The sequence below is a fragment of the Dendronephthya gigantea genome, unplaced genomic scaffold (genome assembly GCF_004324835.1).
Source record: "Dendronephthya gigantea isolate DGI-Jeju-01 unplaced genomic scaffold, DenGig_1.0 000142F, whole genome shotgun sequence".
Lineage (NCBI taxonomy): Eukaryota > Metazoa > Cnidaria > Anthozoa > Malacalcyonacea > Nephtheidae > Dendronephthya > Dendronephthya gigantea.
The window spans coordinates 55,127-73,808 of NW_021163152.1; the positions used below are offsets into that span (position 1 = coordinate 55,127).

General features: G+C 36.7%; 4 protein-coding genes and 1 long non-coding RNA gene across 6 annotated transcripts; 2 read left to right on the forward strand and 3 right to left on the reverse strand.

Moving 5' to 3' along the window:
• Positions 1 to 1,024: 1,024 nt before the first annotated feature.
• On the reverse strand, positions 1,025 to 4,619 carry LOC114536649 (nephrocystin-3-like). The gene is made up of 3 exons (XM_028558001.1): positions 4,147 to 4,619; positions 3,029 to 3,113; positions 1,025 to 2,308 (listed from the first exon to the last, which is right to left on the reverse strand). Exons 1-3 carry the CDS (start codon positions 4,617 to 4,619, stop codon positions 1,025 to 1,027), a joined length of 1,842 nt encoding a protein of 613 aa, XP_028413802.1.
• Positions 4,620 to 10,077: 5,458 nt separating this feature from the next.
• Positions 10,078 to 10,677, forward strand: LOC114536638. The gene is made up of 3 exons (XR_003688470.1): positions 10,078 to 10,144; positions 10,264 to 10,374; positions 10,534 to 10,677. It is a non-coding gene; the product is annotated as an uncharacterized LOC114536638 (long non-coding RNA).
• Positions 10,678 to 10,786: 109 nt separating this feature from the next.
• LOC114536637 lies at positions 10,787 to 11,654 on the forward strand. Its single transcript, XM_028557991.1, has 3 exons — positions 10,787 to 10,976; positions 11,125 to 11,193; positions 11,281 to 11,654. Exons 2-3 carry the CDS (start codon positions 11,183 to 11,185, stop codon positions 11,630 to 11,632), a joined length of 363 nt encoding a protein of 120 aa, XP_028413792.1. The 5' UTR covers positions 10,787 to 10,976; positions 11,125 to 11,182; the 3' UTR covers positions 11,633 to 11,654.
• Positions 11,655 to 11,961: 307 nt separating this feature from the next.
• Positions 11,962 to 12,900, reverse strand: LOC114536636. Of its 2 annotated transcripts, XM_028557990.1 has the most exons (4): positions 12,885 to 12,900; positions 12,668 to 12,808; positions 12,451 to 12,597; positions 11,962 to 12,275 (listed from the first exon to the last, which is right to left on the reverse strand). In XM_028557990.1, the coding sequence occupies exons 2-4, from the start codon at positions 12,722 to 12,724 to the stop codon at positions 11,985 to 11,987; spliced, it is 495 nt and encodes a 164-aa protein (XP_028413791.1). In that variant the 5' UTR covers positions 12,725 to 12,808; positions 12,885 to 12,900; the 3' UTR covers positions 11,962 to 11,984. The 2 variants fall into 2 exon arrangements, with proteins under 2 accessions (XP_028413791.1, XP_028413790.1); XM_028557989.1 differs by having other exon boundaries at positions 12,668 to 12,897.
• On the reverse strand, positions 12,898 to 15,471 carry LOC114536650 (nephrocystin-3-like). The gene is made up of 4 exons (XM_028558002.1): positions 15,023 to 15,471; positions 14,586 to 14,676; positions 13,053 to 13,858; positions 12,898 to 12,910 (listed from the first exon to the last, which is right to left on the reverse strand). Exons 1-4 carry the CDS (start codon positions 15,469 to 15,471, stop codon positions 12,898 to 12,900), a joined length of 1,359 nt encoding a protein of 452 aa, XP_028413803.1.
• Positions 15,472 to 18,682: the final 3,211 nt, after the last annotated feature.

The window sequence follows — 18,682 nt, forward strand, 5'->3', positions numbered from 1 at the left end:
AAGTGCTTAGGCATTCAAACTCTAACTCAGTACATTATTATGCGGATGATTTCAATAGTTTTTAGTTTTTTTAGACACTCTGTTTATGTTCCATATATCATCGTTGATCGGAATTTTATCTGAAAATTTTTCATTGAAATTATCGTATTATGCATGCATGCCCTCAGCTTGACTGAAATGTTTGGCTCTGGCAACAATTTTTTGTGAAAAATAAATGATACCAGTTGCTGCCAACGATGTATACATTCGTCTATTCAGAGCTATTCAAAAGAACTAGAAAGTTGAGAAAGTCCAGCAATGTCCGAATACTATATGGTCTTCTTTAACCTGATTTGATTAGCTGTCAAAATCATTTATCGTTTTCACCTGAACAAAATGTTTGTTTAAAATTGTTCATGGCAGAGTTTCCATAGTCAAGAGTTTCCTTTGAAAAAAGTTCAAGTATGGGAGAAGGGTTCATCGAGGATTGCATAAATTATACGTTGTTTTCAAAACAGTAATTAGCTAGTATTAGTACGTAATAGTAATTAATAGTAATTATTTTATTAAATATTAATGCGCGAAACTAGAATTAAAGTGCAAAAGAACGAGTGCCATTTCCCCTATGATGAGGTTTCAAAGTGGAAAAGGGCACCATGCCCAAGAACGGACACTATAGTTCCACAGGTATCACGCAACAAAGGCTGTGGGCTCAGCATGTTTTACGAACCAGTTGTGACATTGCGCTCCAGTTTCGAGCACTCAGTCTGAACAATCCTCAGACAAACAAGACTGAATGCTACTAAGTACATAGTCTCTCTTTTTTCGGGATTTTTCTTGCGATTTCGGAATTCTGCATAAAATTGATCAAATATGTGCAACTACATTATATAAATTACAATAAGTAAAGCGGAATACCAATACAAAGGCTGAACACGGATGAAATTGTTACGGGTACCCAATATCGCTGTGCTGTGGCGATGTGTAGTGTAAACGAGGCTAAAAAGTCCACTTTACTTTTTGCTAAATGTTCTGATTATCTTCTCTACAAGTATTCGTCCCATTTTGGCAACGTTTTTTGTTCCACTTCAGGGCTCTTTTTATCGTTCAAAAGATCTTGCACACGAGAAATATCAAGATGATATTCAGCTACCTCAGGATGATCTTCTCCAAATAATTTTACTAGGATTTGTACAGCTTTTTGCTTAGATCCTAATGCTGACTTGTAATATTTTATTTCCTTTTGTACATTCCCAATTTGGAAATAACTATCAGCTGTGTCGGGATGATCTTCTCCAAACAATTTCAATCTGATTTGAAGAGCTTTGTTGTGCGACTCTAATGCAGATTCGTTGTCTCCCATCTCACAATGTGTGGCTCCAATGTCACCAAAACTCTCGGCGGTGTCAGGATGATCCTCTCCGTAAAGATTTAATCTAATTTTTAAAGCATGCTCATGCGAGTCTAATGCAGACTTGTAATCTTTCATCTCTTGTTGCGTGATTCCCAGGCTGCAATAGGCGACAGCGGTATCATTATGGTATTCACCATGCAGTTTCAATTGTGTTTGCACGACATATTGATGTGACTCTAATGCTGCTTTGAAGTTTCTCATTGAACGTTGCGTGACACCGATTTCACGATACATCTCCAGAGTGTCGGAATGCTCTTTTCCATACAGCTTCATTCTGATTTGAAGTGCCTTCTGTTCCGACTCTATTGCTGACTTGAAATCTTTCAACTCTTGTTGTATGATTCCGATGCCGTGATAACTTTGAGCGGTATCAGGATGATCTTCCCCATGTAGCTTTAATCTGATTTGAAGTGCATTTTGATGTGAACTAAGTGCTGACTTGTAATCCTTCAGCGCATGTTGTGTGATTCCGATGTTATTATAACTCTTAGCTACGCGTGAATGATCTTCTCCGTATAGTTTTAATCTAATATTCAGAGCTTTTTGCTTCCACTCTAAAGCTAATTTGTAATTCTTCAGTTCATGTTGTAGAATTCCAATGGTGTCGCAGCTTTCAGCAGTCTCGGGATGATTCTCTCCATGCAGGTTTAAATTGATGTGATAAGCCCGTTGATGCGATTCTAATGCTGATTTGTAATCTTTCATCTCATATTGTGTGTTGCCAATTTCTCGAAAACTTCCAGCCGTGTCGGGATGATCTTCTCCATACAACTTCAATCTGATTTCAAGCGCTTTTCGTTGTAACCGCAACGCTGACTTGTAATCTTTCATCTCGTGTCGCGAGATTCCAGATTTGTAATAACTATTGGCTGTCGCTGCAGTATCTTCTCCAGTTTTAGCAGAATATTTCCGACACTTAAAATATATTGAATTGAATAACATTTTAACAGGAGAAAATGTATGGAATCACTATAATTATACGATGCCTGTGACAGATTGCGTGGATACTTTTCAAAGTATATCTCAGATAAAGTTCAGGCCATCAAGGCAATATTTTACAAGCGTGATAACAATTGATTCATGAAACATGAGACCTTACTGACTTTTAACTCTTCGACATGATCAGTTTAAAATCAATTCTAGAATCATAAGACGCTCTAATATAACCAGGGAGCAGCGTGAAACACTTCTCGACGTTTCGACCTGATGGCCTTCGTCAGGAGAGTTAGTATACATAAAAATGCTCTGACTGCCTTTTTAACAGGTTTGCGTCTTTTATCAAAAAGTTGTAAATATCTTCAATGCTGAAAGATCGAATTACCTTTAGTTCGCAAAAGATCCCTCAGGTGAGATGATCTTTCTGGAAATGAGCATTGACTGAAGGCTTCCTCAAGGTCTCAATACACTTAAATTTGCTTTTTTTGTTCGCTGCTGTTATCCCTAACATAAACTTTCTTTGATTGTCGAAATTCGTTTTGTCGAAAATGCAATTGTTATGCTCATAAAACACAGTGTTTTCAGGCCTGTGGAAGAAATGTTTTGATTGCCCAAACTTCACGCGTTTTTTTAGCAAATCGATTATATCTGACTCCTTGCAAAACCCGCGCGGAAATTCCTTTCGCTACATTGAATTACCTCGGCATACTCCTCCGCCCATGGACCACTTTCGGTAGCACATATTTCAACATTTTCCTTTCTGAATGAGTTTTCATCAATGCATCTGTTTGACAAAAATAAAATGAGATAAAAAATATTTCGATTATAGCGTTTGGTTTTTATTTTTTTTTCTTTCTAATACCCGAAAATAAAACTATAGGCTTATCAGGATTGTAATACAGTATGAAAAGTGAAAACATCGTGTCGTCTTTAGGAGACTTTAAACCTCTACGTGAAGTAGTCGATCGATATTCCCAAGTGGGAACGTTGCATGAAAACTTGATTGAAAGACAAGTTGTATCCGAAGAATAATTTTACTGATCAAAGTTCGAGTGTTTATCTTGAAATATGTCTTGTCTGAAAAGGTTTAAAGACTTTTGATTCCTCTTTTGAATCGCTTCCGTTGTTACATTCACCAATATTATATATAATCATTTTTCTGTATTTCTATATAATCATGTAGGGCATATACTTCCCATGTGTTCACAAATGTCTGCTGTGTATTCTATTTTATGACTCATCAATATTTTAGTAAATTTACATTTTATTCTTACATATAGCAAAATACCATGTCAGATTTTTTTGGGTTTCTTGAGAATTAACTTTTTTTATTGTTAGGGCCTAATTCCACGGGCGCTTTTTCTTGGCGAAATGCTAAATATTTCGCCTGTTTCTTTTGAATTTCGACCACTTGAATAAATTAATTCTGCTTCGTTGCTCACAATTCAAAAGAAGCAGGCGAAACATTTCGCATTTCGCTTAAAGATTTAGCCCGTGGAATTAGGGCTTAAGAAAAATACTTTCTTAAAAATATTTCTTATATTAAGAAACAATTCTTAAGAAAGTTTTTCTCATTATGAACATTCTCTAAGAAATTTTGGGCCAATTTTAAGAAAATTTTCTTAAACTGAGAAATCATTTTTATGCAACTTTTCTTATTTTAAGAACATTTTCTTAAGAAAAAATTTCGTAAGAAAAAAGTAAGAAAATTTTCTTATTATTCTCCCAAAAAAATTGAACTCATTTTAAGAAAATTTTCCTAAAATGAGTTTTTTTTCTTGAAATGAGAAAATGATTTTTTGCTGTGATATATATACCTCTTTTTCGTAATCGCTTCCCTTATTTCATTCACCTCCTCCATGTTTTCAATCTTCACCTTCAGTCCTTCCACTTTAATTCCAACCAGCGAAAGTTCTTCCTGCAAGCGTTCCTTCATTCTTCCTGATTCGTAATCCGCCAAGACTTCCAGAAACCTTTCGTCTGTGAAACAATGTAACTCAAAATGCAAACTTCCTGGTCGAATGTCACGAACGTCCTGATCATCGCGTTTGCCACCAACACCTCTTGTGACTGCGCCATCGATTTTTGGTTTTAATGAATTATAACCAACATACACAGCTCCTAGACCTAGTCCTAGACCCAGACCTACTCCCAGTCCTTGTGCTAGACCTTGTCCTAGCGCTCTTGCAACGTCTACATTGTCAGTGGAAACAGCGAAGGAAAACATTCCACCGAGGACTGAGGCACAAGCTCGTAGAGCCTTCCCACCTCCGGATAATGCTTCTGCCATTTAGGGAATGCGAATCACTAAGAAATCGTTATCCTACAAAAAAATACTATCAATCACTTGACGAGGTCATGGCCGCAGCTAAACTGCTTAATTCGAGGTGCATTTTCACTTTCTCGCTTCTGGCTAGTACTGTAAAAGGACTTTTTTCATTACTAATCGCTGTGATGTTTTCAGCGTTTAGTCTCATAAAATAATATTCGGAAAAATCAATTAAAATTTACAAAATGACAGGTTTGTAATGTATACTGTACTTTGTGAAAATCACCAATGCAGCAAAGTTCAAATTCACTCACTACCAATATCAATAACTACATGCATACATAAAGAGTTATCATGCAGAACGAATTAAAGTCACTACGATTTGAATAAAAATGGCCCGCCCATATTTACCTGTTTTAAAACCCGAAATTTTCCCGTTTCTAAGTCATACTATAGGGTCTAATATTTATGAGTTTAGCCTTTGCATGTAAGCAACCGTTGACAGATCATTAAACTATATAATTCACAACTATTCGTGCAAAACGTAACGTCAATTCTGCATATTGTTGTGTGTATACAATCTAATAGTCTGAAAGTTTATCACTGTTAATTTGAATCTTTAGTTTATGTATAATACAGGACCCGTTCACATACGGTACCAGATTGCGACTAGAACAGGTTAAATTTTGAAGTTAAAAAAGGCAGTGGAGATTTCAAATACCTGGACCTTAATAAATATAGCTAACAAATCAAATAAATTAATAAGCACTTGGTAATAATCGTCGCTTCGTAAGGGCAAAGGAAGCTGTCGTGAATCAGCGAATTACCAGAATCAGCGAATGAATAAAGAAAGTTGCCTTACCTTTATACCTTATGGAATAAAATGGGGATAAAAACTTTGAACAAATCCGTGCTTGATACACTTTCTAGTCGCAATTATGACGTCGCTGTACTTGGAAGTTTCGAGAGTAATTGTGCTTCTCAGTAATATGCAATTATGCATGCATGCACTGTCATGCACTGTCTTATAGATATACAAATGTCATGATCATTTCAGCAGGCATACATTCCTTTGAGGCACCCAAATGCGCCGGCTATAAATTGTTTTGATGTTATCTTTATTATAATTATATCATTTCCTACCGCAGCGTCGTACAAGAGGGTAACCTATTTACATGTACCAGTTGGTCGTTATGCGGTTCTCTCTCTAGGAGAGCTTAAAAATTCAAGCTAAATTATAGTGCTACAAATTATATGTTAACGGCTCCTGCATTGAGGCCTGATTCACAGCTAAAATTCTTGTGAATCGGGGATCTAGTTGTTTGTCGTCATTGATATCTAAAAGGCTTTGTTCGTCAAAAGATATTATTAGAAAATGTATCCGATTCTAAGGACAAGTATAAATCAGGCCTATTTTCATAATTGTCCTGCATGAGCATGTCATTTTTATTGCGCGAAATAATCCGGAGAAACCTTAGTTTCTATTTTTTTACATTTAAATCGGTCATTGTTAAATGCACCGAAGTAGCAATATTCCATTGCATTACACATTGACAGTTAATGAGAATGGCGACTAAATAGAGCCCATGCCTGCTCTAGCGCTTACCAAAGTTTCTAAGCTATATACTATATAGGAGGTCAAATATTTAAGAGTTTAACCGACAGCGTTAACAGATTATTAAACTATATACACTCACAACTATTCATGCAAAACGTAACGTCAATTTTGCATGTTATTGCGTGTATGCAATCTACTGAAGGTCTGAAAGTTTATCACTGTTAATTTGAATCTTTAGTTTATGTATAATATAGGAGCAGTTCACAAGCGATACTGGATTGCGACCATAAAGAACAAGGTTAAATTTTTAAGTTAAAGACACTGGAGATTTTTAAAGTCCGGGACCTGAATAAATAGCTATCAAATCAAATAAAGTAATAAGCAATTGGTAATAATCGTCGCTTTGTAACGGCAAACGAAACTATCGTGACAAACGAATCTGGTACCGTGTGAATTAACGCAGCCATAGTAAAGTAATTTCAGCGGCTAGCTGAAAACCGCTTTTTACGCATTTACCAGAATCAGCAAATGCATAAAGGAAATTGTCTTACCTTAAGCAATAAAATGGGCATAAAAACATTTTTGAACAAATCCGTGCCTGATACACTTTCTTGTCACAATTACGACGTCGCTGTACTTGGAAGTTGCGAGAATAATTGTTGCTTCTCAATAACATGCAATGATGCATGCACTTTCATTGTCTTATATAAAAAATCTATACAAATGTCATGTCAGCAAGCATACATTCCTTTGAGGCACCCAAAAAAAATAAAAAGTAAACGAGTAATAAAAAAGTAAACACGTACCCTTTTTTTGTCATTCTTTATCTTTTTTCTTCTCGTTTTATTTTGCGCAAAGCTCATGAAACGCCTTTTAATTACAAAAGAGTTTATACGAAATGACAGTTAAATTGCTACGTAACATTCTCATTGAATCTTAGCCAATCAGAACGAACGTTGTTGATTACCAGTCGTTAGTCGCGCATGCGCATAGCTGACAAAACGGTCCAACGTCGACCGTCCATGACATAGAATTTGGACAACTTTGAATTCAGCTATGTTCACCCGGGTTCCTAATGTCCGACCGGAATTAGTAACCTCGCACCCGCTCCGCGCCCACAGTGCTGCATTTAGACAAATATTAAGTTAGAGCAGTATTTTATCGTTGATGTAAACAAGGTTTTCTTAGATGTAACTATTGCCTAGCCTAAGATAAAAACTGGCAAGGACGAAATACAGGGTCCCACAAAAAACCCCAAACTATATTGAAATCACCTCTTGTTATATGAACATTTGAATGACTTGTTCGCGAATTTTGCCCGTGACGATTAACTTATTAAATGCTAAATTTATAAGATTTTAAAAATGAAATACTAAACACAATGGATTGCCAGAGAAGAGGGACATGTTGAAGGTCATTGTAAATGACATGGTCATTGTAAATTTAAATATTGTTATCCATATTCGTAATGTGTAAAATAATATTGTTAATAAAATCATTTATGGGTACAAACAAATTTTACTGTCAGCATAAAAAGGCTTATGCCAAATATTAATACACTTGTGGCTCCCAAAAAGTGCTTAGGCATTCAAACTCTAACTCAGTACATTATTATGCGGATGATTTCAATAGTTTTTAGTTTTTTTAGACACTCTGTTTATGTTCCATATATCATCGTTGATCGGAATTTTATCTGAAAAATTTTCATTGAAATTATCTTATTATGCCTGCATGCCATCAGCTTGACTGAAATGTTTGGCTCTGGCAACAATTTTTTGTGAAAAATAAATGATACCAGTTGCTGCCAATGATCTATACATTCGTCTATTCAGAATGTTTCAAAAGAACTAGAAACTTGAAAAAGTCCAGTAATGTCCGAATACTATATAGTCTTCTTTAACCTGATTTGATTAGCTGTCAAAATCATTTATCGCGTTTTCACCAGAACAAAATGTTTGTTCAAAATTGTACATGGCAGAGTTTCCATTGTCAAGAGTTTCCTTTGAAAAAAGTTCCAGTATGGGAGAAGGGTTCATCGAGGATTGCATAAATTATACGTTGTTTTCAAAACAGTAATTAGTATTAGTACGTATAATAGTAATTAATTGTAATTATTTTATCAAATAATGATGCGCGAAACTAGAATTAAAGTGCAAAAGACCGAGTGCCATTTCCCCTATAATGAGGCTTCAAAGTGGAAAAGGGCACCATGCCCAAGAACAGACACTATAGTTCCAGAGGTATCACGTAACAAAGGCACCTGGCTCAGCATGTTTTACGAACCAGTTTTGACATTGCGCTCCAGTTTCGAGCACTCAGTCTAAACAAGCCTAAGACAAACAAGACTGAATGCTATTAAGTGGTCTCTCTTTTTCGGGATTTTCCTTGCGATTACAGAATTCTCCATAAAATTGATCAAATATGTGCAACTACATTATTTAAATTACGATTAAAGCGGATAACCCATACAAAGGCTGAACACGGATGAAATTGTTACGGGTACCCAATATCGCTGTGCTGTGGCGATGTGTAGTGTAAACGAGGCTAAAAGTCCACTTTACTTTTTGTTAAATGTTCCGATTATTTTCTCCACAAGATTTTGTCCCATTTTGGCAACGTTTTTTGTTCCAGTTCAGGGCTCTTTCTATCGTTCAAAAGATCTTGTGCTTGAGAAATATCAAGATGATATTCAACTACCTCAGGATGATCTTCTCCAATATCTAGGATTTGTACAGCTTTTTGCTTAGATCCTAATGCTGACTTGTAATCGTTTATTTCCTTTTGTACATTTCCAATTTGGAAATAACTATCAGCTGTGTCGGGATGATCTTCTCCAAACAATTTCAATCTGATTTGAAGAGCTTTGTTGTGCGACTCTAATGCAGATTCGTTGTCTCCCATCTCACATTGTGTGGCTCTAATGTCGCCAAAACTCTCCACGGTGTCAGGATGATCCTCTCCGTAAAGATTTAATCTAATTTTTAAAGCATGCTCATGCGAATCTAATGCAGACTTGTAATCTTTCATCTCTTGTTGCGTGATTCCCAGGCTGCAATAGGCGACAGCGGTATCATTATGGTATTCACCATGCAGTTTCAATTGTGTTTGTACGACATATTGATGTGACTCTAATGCTGCTTTGAAGTCTTTCATTGAACGCTGCGTAACACCGATTTCACGATACATCTCCAGAGTGTCGGAATGCTCTTTTCCATACAGCTTTAAAGGAGCAGTGTCATCGTGTGCGCATCTTTTCTGCGCACGTGAACTTGAAAAACTACTGCCGTAGTTTTTCAAGTTTTCCAGTCTAATATGGCGGATTCGCGAAGAGGCTTGCACGGTGGCAAACGAAATAATTGCGGCCGGAAAAGGAAGTACGAAGGACGAAATGCACAGAAAAATTGGGACAGAGAACACAGAAGAATATTTGTATCCTTGACGATATTTAATTCTTGGAAAGATGCCAAAAGTATTGCAGGATATGAGTTACGTAGTGACAGTGAATTTGCAGCACATCTACTTTCACTGGAATATCGAAGAAGGTAGGCATAAATATAATAGCCATTATAGCGCGTATAATAGTCATTATAGCCCGGATAATAGCCATTAAGCTTTAAATGCCCTGTTCGATTAATGCGCAGATTATCATTATTATACAGGTCTGATGAAACAAGGGGATACATTCAGCCAGCTGAATGCCCTGAACCAAGTTCGAACATTATAAATATAAACACAATAGGTAGGGTTTTGAGATGTCATAGTTTTTATACTGCAAACAGACGATTAATCTTCAACGTATAGTTGTATATATTTAGGCCAAAACGTAATATCAACACCGATAAAGAAGACAATGAAGGATGTATTGTATAAACTTCCCGCAATATGCGAGTCTCCCATTCTGGCGGGAAAACATGAGGGAACAAGAAAATGATGAAGTGGAGAATACTCAACGTTTTCAAGAGGTTGAGATGGCAACACACGATGAATGGTATAGTAATGAAGGCCTGAAATAAGTGAAAATTAACTTTACTTACTGTTACTATTTATATATCACAATACCCGATACAACATTTATAACACTTTTATCTGTTGCCTTATGCAATCTAGCATTGGATATTCTCCAATCCATGAGTCATTTGTATCTGTTGGGGGAAACACTTCATTGTTTACAGATGATGAGGGTGATGCATCGGAAGAAAATTCTGATGAAAATAACAGGTATATAATTTATTTCCTTCGTCTAAATTTGTCTCTTCATTTCACCAAAATGCACGAGAATTGTTTCAGATCTTAAAATATATAATTCATTTGCTTTTAGATCAAGCAGGGTCAAAAAATAATTTCTCTCTAAAAATGGTATTATTAAATATTTTGCAGACAACATGACATTTCCTATTCAGCCCTGCAATATTTGAATGCTGACAGGGATCTAGAAAGTGATGATTCAGAGACAAGCAGGTACAGTATGTATTCACTGCAAAAAATCGAAGTCTACTCTAGCATAGTTTTCTTATTACTGTAAGATTATTTTCCTAATTCTTATAAGAAATTATTTCTTGCCAAGAAATATCTTATATTAATCAGAATTATATTCTTGTATCATAAAATTACATTCTATATTTTCAGGATAAGTGGATTGCATTACTACACCATGTCTGCAATGAGCATGATTGGATAGGTGGATCTTGTGACCATGAAGATGGTGAACACGACACAAGCTTGCCATGGTTTGATAACAGAGATGCAGACTTTATTGAACTTCAAAAAGTCATTTTAAATCCTGACCTGCTTGCAAGCTTCAAGTACTACACACAATTCCGGTAATTATATTGTATCATTAGATCAATCACCACCAGATGACAATAAATATTCACCATTTATTTTGAGACAAATGATTAACCAACTAATGTCCCCTGTCCTCTCCCACCCCTCCTCGCGAAATTTCAAACCGTTTTTTTACTTTTACAGGCATACAGGCTCCATAGAATGTGCAAACAGTCTGAGCTTAGTATATACTCCAAAAAGAATGCCATTCAGGTTTGCCTCTACTACATGTTCAAGCATTAATCATGTCTTGTCTATCTTAGGACAGTTCTAAAATAATATATGTATGATGGCATCTAGTTACAGAGCATTCAAGGCAAGAAAGCAATTGACAGCTATAGATTGGAACTTTCACATTAATCTCCCACAAGCTAAGAACAAGAGTACTGGAGATGTGATGGTCACACGGAAATACAACCCTAGAACAAGAAAATGGGATGTAAAGGTTGTGAAAGTGGAAAAGGGCTATGACTACATCCCATTACTAATTGCAAAGGTTTTCAGAAGCAGAGAAGATGATAATGACAGTGTCACACGAAGTGTGCCTCTGAATGAAAGTGACCCTGGCCTTATTGCCCAAACAATTGCACACATAGTTCCACCTCCCACAAAAGAAATTCCTAAAAGAAGTAGATTTGAACAGAAGAAATAAGTATCATTAACTGTTGCTATAAATAAATTGTATATAATAGTAAACATAAAAGCTTGTTCATGCATGCAATGTCTTAATCAATGTTCTCTATAACCCATATACACTCCTGTAATGGATGGGTACTGTTTTCGTATTTTCAATACTACGCAAGATGGACAAACCCTCCTGTTCCCTTTTCCTAGATGCCCATACCGTGCCAGAATAAATTGTCTATATGCCGCTTTTCTAAAGGCTCGTGTACTATTATCCTCTCGATCATTCCTTATGTCGCTGGAATTCCGTATGCACAGCTGTAAGACATCAGGATCAAGACACAATTTTTCAAACCTTGATGTCAACGATATGCAGCTCTTTAGTTTACAACATCGATTTTCGATTTCTTGTGGCATGGGTTGACAATATCCACATTTGCACCAATCTGGCCCTTGTGCAGAGGGTTGGTTTTGAGGCAGATCAGGAGTATTTGGTTGCTCAGTTTCCTCTTCAGACTGTGCTCCAAATTCACCCATGTCTTCATCCTCTTCCACAAGATCATCATCCATAATAAGCAATGTATGAATATATCCATGCTTCCGATGCCTCGTCTAAGACTGCGAATAGCCAATTTTCGAACCATATCTTCATCCAGTGTGGCTACAAAGTCCTAGGGCAAATTAAAGCCTTTATCCTAACCCTCGGTGTAGTTAGTTTTAAGAACTAGTTTGAAAAATTGATTGGACATTGTTTACATATATTACCAAAACTATATTAATCTTGACCAACGCAATCAGTATATATCAGTAATTGAATAAAAATAAGTTATTAAAGAAACTGTCTACCTTTACATCCTTATTTTCTTTTTCTCTTTGTATTTCCTCTGTCTCTCTTGGCTCGTGAGTGAGGCGAAACCCTTGCTGATTCATACGTCTAACTTTACTGTTCGTTGGTTTCCCCCGACTTTCACCTTCATAGTTTGCTGCCGCTTTCTGAAACAACGCCATATATTAGAAATGTGAAGAAATTGTAAAACAGAAAAATAATTTATTTCAAGCTTACCTTATTCTTGCAAGGTTTAGCACGAGTGCCGCATTTGCACGCTACAGAGCAATCCATATTTGAACCTTTGCAAGGGCATCCTCGATTCGTATTCGGTTTTCGCTTCACGCTACAAGAGCTCTTGCACTTACAATATTCAACCTGCGCTAATTTAAGAAACATGATATGCATTTGGTATTTATGTTGAGTAGACAAGAAAATATGCATAGTTTTGTACCGTCGAGCTTGCCTCAGGGGACGCCACTGTTCAATATTATTTAACGCACCGAACAATATCCGAGACTTTCCGATTCGTTTTTTGTTATGCGCAGAAAATATGCGCACACGATGACACTGCTCCTTTAATCTGATTTGAAGTGCCTTTTGTTGCGACTCTATTGCTGACTTGAAATCTCTCAACTCTTGTTGTATGATTCCGATGCCGTGATAACTTTGAGCGGTATCAGGATGATCTTCCCCATGTAGCTTAAATCTGATTTGAAGTGCATTTTGATGTGAACTAAGTGCTGACTTGTAATCCTTCAGCGCGTGTTGTGTGATTCCGATGTTATTATAACTCTTAGCTACGTGTGAATGATCTTCTCCGTATAGTTTTAATCTAATATTGAGAGCTTTTTGCTTCCACTCTAAGGCTAATTTGTAATTCTTCAATTCATGTTGTAGAATTCCAATGGTGTCGCAGCTTTCAGCAGTCTCGGGATGATATTCTCTATGCAGGTTTAAATTGATTTCATAAGCCCGTTGATGCGATTCTAATGCTGATTTGTAATCTTTCATCTCATATTGTGTGTTGCCAATTTCTCGAAAACTTTGAGCCATGTAAGGATGATCTTCTCCATACAACTTCAATCTGATTTCAAGCGCTTTTCGTTGTAACCACAACGCTGACTTGTAATCTTTCATCTCGTGTCGCGAGATTCCAATGTTGTGATAACTGTCAGCTGTTGCTGCAGGATCGTCTCCAATAAGCTTTAGTTTCACTTGAAAGTCTTTTTCTGTCGACTCTAATGCCTGACCGAAATCGCTTACGTCAGGATGCGTGCTTTCAAAACCGGAAAGATTCTGATCACTTGGTTTTCCATACAGTCGTGTTCCTATCAGATCCAATGCCGATTTGTAGTCTTTTATCTGTGGTGGCAAGATTCCAATACCGGACGAATCGTATGCAGTTTTTGCAGGATATTTTCGGCGCTTAAATATATTGAATTGAATAACATTTTAAAAGGGAAAATGTATGGTATCAATATAATTATACGATTCCTGTGACAGATTGTTCGATATTCCCGGGCTAATCTTACTTCTCTATGAATAAGTAAAGAAGTTCTAGCTCGTAAGCAGAATAGATTTGCTTTGATATATAATGTCGGTTTTGCGTGGATAGATTTCAAAGTATATTTCAGTTAAAGTTCACGCAATCAAGGATATATTTTACAACCGTTATAACAATGGATTCATGAAACATTTAAGTGCTTTTAGACCTTACTGACTTTAACTCTTCGACATGATCAGTTTAAAATCAATTCTAGAATCATAAAATGCTCTGCTTTTTTTAACAGGTTTGCGTCTTTTATCAAAAGGTTGTAAATATCTTCCATGCTAAAAGATCGAATTGCCTTTTGTTTGCATAAGATCCCTCAGGTGAGGTGATCTTTCTGGAAATGAGCATTGACGGAGCGCTTCCTCAAGGTCTTCTTCAGCTAATACACTTAAATTTGCTTTTTTTGTTCGCTGCTGTTACTCCTACGATAAACTTTCTTAGATTTGTCGAAAATGCAATTGTTATCCTCATAAAATCCATTGTTGTCAGGCCTTGGAAGAAATGTTTTGATTGCCCGAACTTCACGCGTTTTTTCAGCTAATCGATTATATCCGACTCTGCAAAACCCGCGCGGAAATTCGTTTCGCTACATTGAATTACCTCGGCATACTCCCCCGCCCATAGACCACTCTCAGTAGCACATATTTCAACATTTTCCTTTCTGAACGAAAAACCCTTTTCATCAATGCATCTGTTGGACAAAAATAAAATGAGATAAAAAATTTTTCGATTATAGCGTTTGGTTTTTGATTTTTTTTGCTTTCTAATACCCGAAAATAAAACTATGGGCTTATCAGGATTGTAATACAGTATGAAAAGTCAAAGCATCGTGTCGCCTTAAAGAGACTTTAATCCTCTACGTGAAGTGGTCGATCGATATACGCAAATGGGGACGTTGAATGAAAAGACAAGTTGTATCTTTATGAAAAGACAAGTTGTATCTGAAGAAGTGTTGATCAAAATCATTTTACTGATCAACGTTTGAGTGTTTATCTTGAAATATGTCCTGTCTGAAAAGGCTTAAAGACTTTTAATACCTCTTTTCAATCGCTTTCTTTGTTACTTTCACCTCCTCCATGTTGTCAATCTTCACCTTCAGTCCTTCCACTTTAATTCCAACCAGAGAAAATTCTTCCTGCAAGCGTTCCTTCATCCTTCCTGATTCGTAATCCGCCAAGACTTCCAGAAACCTTTCGTCTGTGAAACAATGTAACTCAACATGCAAACATCCTGGTCGAATGTCACGAGCGTCCTGATCATCGCGTTTACCACCCAGAGCTTTTGTAACTGCAGCATCTATTAATGGTTTTAACAAACTATAACCAGCATACAGAGCGCCTAGACCTAGGCCTAGTTTAGTGACTGTTTTGCACACTTCTTTTGCCACTTCTACATTGTCAGTGCCAATGGTGATCACAATTTTTCTTCCAGTGACCGATGCAGTAGCTCGGAAAGCTTCTCCAGTTACGGAAAATGCTTCTGCCATTCAGGAAGTATACGTATAGTGAATCTGAAAATATCACTAATCTATAACAAAGTAAAATAAGATACTTATAAGCAATCAAAGATCTTACATATTAGAGGCAATGTTATATTTTTTACCAACATACAGGGCACCTAGACCTATACCCAAACCCAGTCCAATTCCCAGCCCTTGTCCTAGTCCTTGCCCAAAACCTTGTCCCAGCGTTCTCGCGGTTTCGCAAATGTGCCGCGCCACTTCAACATTGTCAACATTAACGTTTACCAACGATATCAAGTATCTGTGTGATAATTGTGAAATCTGTCAAGAGCATAAACCAGATCAAACCAAACAACCGATGCAGAGCCAACCCATTCCAAAACGTCGATGGCAGTATATGTTAGCACAGATTTGTTTTCGGTCAAGAACGACACATATGTTGTCGTCGTTCATAATTTAACGAAGTACTGGGATCTCGAAGAACAGGAAACAAGTGCCCAAAAACCTAAGAAGATTTTCTCGAGACATGAAGTGCCAGAGTTTGTTATATCAGACAATGGAGCCAGGTATACAAGTAGTGAAATAAGAGGTTCTCTGAAGAGTGACATTTCCAGCATCATACCTCTTCGCCATATTATCCAAAAGGGATTGGGGTTGTAGAGGCAGCAGCGAAACAAGCGAAGAGGATACTAAAGATGAGTAACGATCCTTGGCTAACGGTCTTGGAGATGCGAAACACCCCTGATGAACTGGCGTCACCAAATGAGAAACTGATGTCTAGAAGAACCAAAACTACTCTTCCTATTAAGCCTGAGTTATTGGAAACTGTCATAATATCCACCAAAACAATTGTAAAAGCGACGGTGAAGAAGAAACAACAAAATAAACGATGCTATGAAAAAGTTTCCAAACCCTTACCTCCCTTGGTTGTAGGAGAAAACATTAGAACTAAAGTCAAACCTAGTTCACGTCCTTGGTCTAGCGGAACTGTCGTGGGTAAACACAATGAAAGATCTTATATTTATAGTTGAAGCTAACGGAAGACAGTATAGAAGAGATCGGCTCCACATTCGGAAATCTTGTGAGCTCGTGATCTCGAGGTCAAACAGCCCTACCCATTCTGCAGATTATGATATCATTCCTCGTCAGGTTATACCGTCAAGAAAGGTCCTAACCTCGCCTCAGCGTGTTGAGCCAGAATATATCGAGATTTCACCGCCACGTGACGAGCAGCCCTAGTCACCAACGAAGGCACTCAATAATACCCATAAACCGTCAAACAATCCAGACCCGCGTGTAGACCTCTTCCACAACCTTAAGAAGATCCGGAACGTGTACGAAAACCTAACCCTAAGTTTAAAGATTTTGTCTTGAACTAAAAGACTAATAAACTTTAACGTTGTTGGCGTTAGTCAGTTATTTAGAGTATTGGTTAATTTGGACAAAAAGAGCTTTTAAAAGTTTTTTTATAAAAAAACAAACGATAAAAATGTTGGGATTTAATGGTTACTGCCTGTGTTGTATAAATATTTGAATATGTATAGAAGGAGCATGCAGTGGAAGTATAAATGTATAATTGCATATTTTAGCATAGTAATTAACATCATGTCGAGGATATAAATATAGCAGCTTTGTATAGAGTTCGGGGGATACATAGAGATTAAAACTTGTCTTTATATGTGGAAGTCTTGCTGTATTTTTGTAAGAGAATACACAACACAATTGGTACTGTATTTTATGAAAATCCTTTGAAAAGATATTTATTTCTAGGCAAAGATTTTGAAACTGTGCGCTCTTAATCACCAATGAAGCAAAGTTCAAATTACTCACCACCCAACAATTAACATGCATCCTTACAGAATTATCATGCAGAACGACCATATAAAGTAGCTACGATTTGAATGAAAATTGACCATATTTACCTGTTTTAAAACCCGAAATTCTACCAAAGTTTCTCAGCCATACTACAGAGTCTAATATTTAAGAGTTTAGGCTTTAGCCTTGGCGCCTAAGCAACCGTTGACAGATAATTTAAACTATATAATTCACAACTATTCGTGCAAAACGTAACGACAATTCTGCGTATACATTTAATATTCTGAAAGTTTATCACTGTTAATTTGAATGCGACTAGAACAGGTTAAATTTTGAAGTTAAAAGAAGACAGTGGATATTTTTAAAGTCCGAGATCTGAATAAATATGGCTGCCAAATAAAATAAATTAATAATCACTTGGTAATAATCGTCGCTTCCTAAGGGCAAACGAAGCTGTCGTGACAAACGAATCTGGTACCGTGTGAATTAACGCTGCCATAGCGAAGTAATCAGTCTTTATATTTAACAGGACTAAGGAATTTTAGCATCTTGTCGTATGTTAGAAAATCCAGCGTGAAAATAACTGCTCTATGTCTACAACACCTGCCGCGACACATTGGAGTATATGCGTAATTGTCGCGAGCTGAAAACCGCTTTTACGCATTTACCAGAATCAGCGAATGCATAAAGAAAGTTGTCTTACCTTAAGCAATAAAATGGGAATAAAAATTTGAACTAATCCGGGTCTGATACACTTTCTAGTGACAATTACGACGTCGCTGAATAAGGAAGTTGCAAGAATAATTGTGCTTCTTAGTAATATTTTGCATTTCCAATGTGCATGCATATAATGACGTAAGAAGCCGTGAAACCTGCAGGGAATTCTGGTCTTAGTATAATCACGGCGGGAAATTTTGAAGTTTTCGAAGTAAAATTTGGAAATTTTGAAGGAAAATTTTTCCCTACTAGTGACTACTAAATCCAGAATTCCCTGCAGTGGTCATTATCCATTATGCAGTGGTCTTGATACGTCATTATGCCTTAAGGTCTATCGTCTTACGGATGAAACAAAATTATCATCATATCGATTAAATTATATAAAGGGAAAAATATGTGCACTTTTCAACACCTGGTTCAACACCTGACACACAAAAATGGTGTTTTATTCCCTCACTATTCGCAACAGCTCGCAAAGTAATATTGTAACATGAAGATATATACAAATGCCATGTCAGCAAGCATATATTACTTTGAGGCACCCAAATGCGCTATAATTTGTTTTGATGTTTTCGTTATATAATTTCATACAGTAGGCTCGAACAAAAGGTACCCTATTTACATGTACAGGTTTGTTGTTATGCCGTTCTTCTTGGGAAGCATAAAAATTATAGTTAAATTATAGTGCTACAAATTATGCTGA

What these genes read in the sequence shown, in the direction of transcription:
- LOC114536650 (XM_028558002.1), bottom strand. Translation starts at nt 15,471, where the DNA reads ATGGCAGAAGCATTTTCCGTAACTGGAGAAGCTTTCCGAGCTACTGCA. An exon ending in AAGAAAGCGATTGAAAAGAG is followed by an intron (nt 14,677 to 15,022) that starts GTATTAAAAGTC and finishes TTTGTCCAACAG; the next exon opens with ATGCATTGATGAAAAGGGTT. An exon ending in GGGCGGGGGAGTATGCCGAG is followed by an intron (nt 13,859 to 14,585) that starts GTAATTCAATGT and finishes AATATATTTAAG; the next exon opens with CGCCGAAAATATCCTGCAAA.
- LOC114536636 (XM_028557989.1), bottom strand. Translation starts at nt 12,874, where the DNA reads ATGCATATTTTCTTGTCTACTCAACATAAATACCAAATGCATATCATG. An exon ending in CTAAACCTTGCAAGAATAAG is followed by an intron (nt 12,598 to 12,667) that starts GTAAGCTTGAAA and finishes GCGTTGTTTCAG; the next exon opens with AAAGCGGCAGCAAACTATGA. An exon ending in AAGAAAATAAGGATGTAAAG is followed by an intron (nt 12,276 to 12,450) that starts GTAGACAGTTTC and finishes AATTTGCCCTAG; the next exon opens with GACTTTGTAGCCACACTGGA.
- LOC114536649 (XM_028558001.1), bottom strand. Translation starts at nt 4,619, where the DNA reads ATGGCAGAAGCATTATCCGGAGGTGGGAAGGCTCTACGAGCTTGTGCC. An exon ending in GAAGCGATTACGAAAAAGAG is followed by an intron (nt 3,114 to 4,146) that starts GTATATATATCA and finishes TTTGTCAAACAG; the next exon opens with ATGCATTGATGAAAACTCAT. An exon ending in GGGCGGAGGAGTATGCCGAG is followed by an intron (nt 2,309 to 3,028) that starts GTAATTCAATGT and finishes ATATATTTTAAG; the next exon opens with TGTCGGAAATATTCTGCTAA.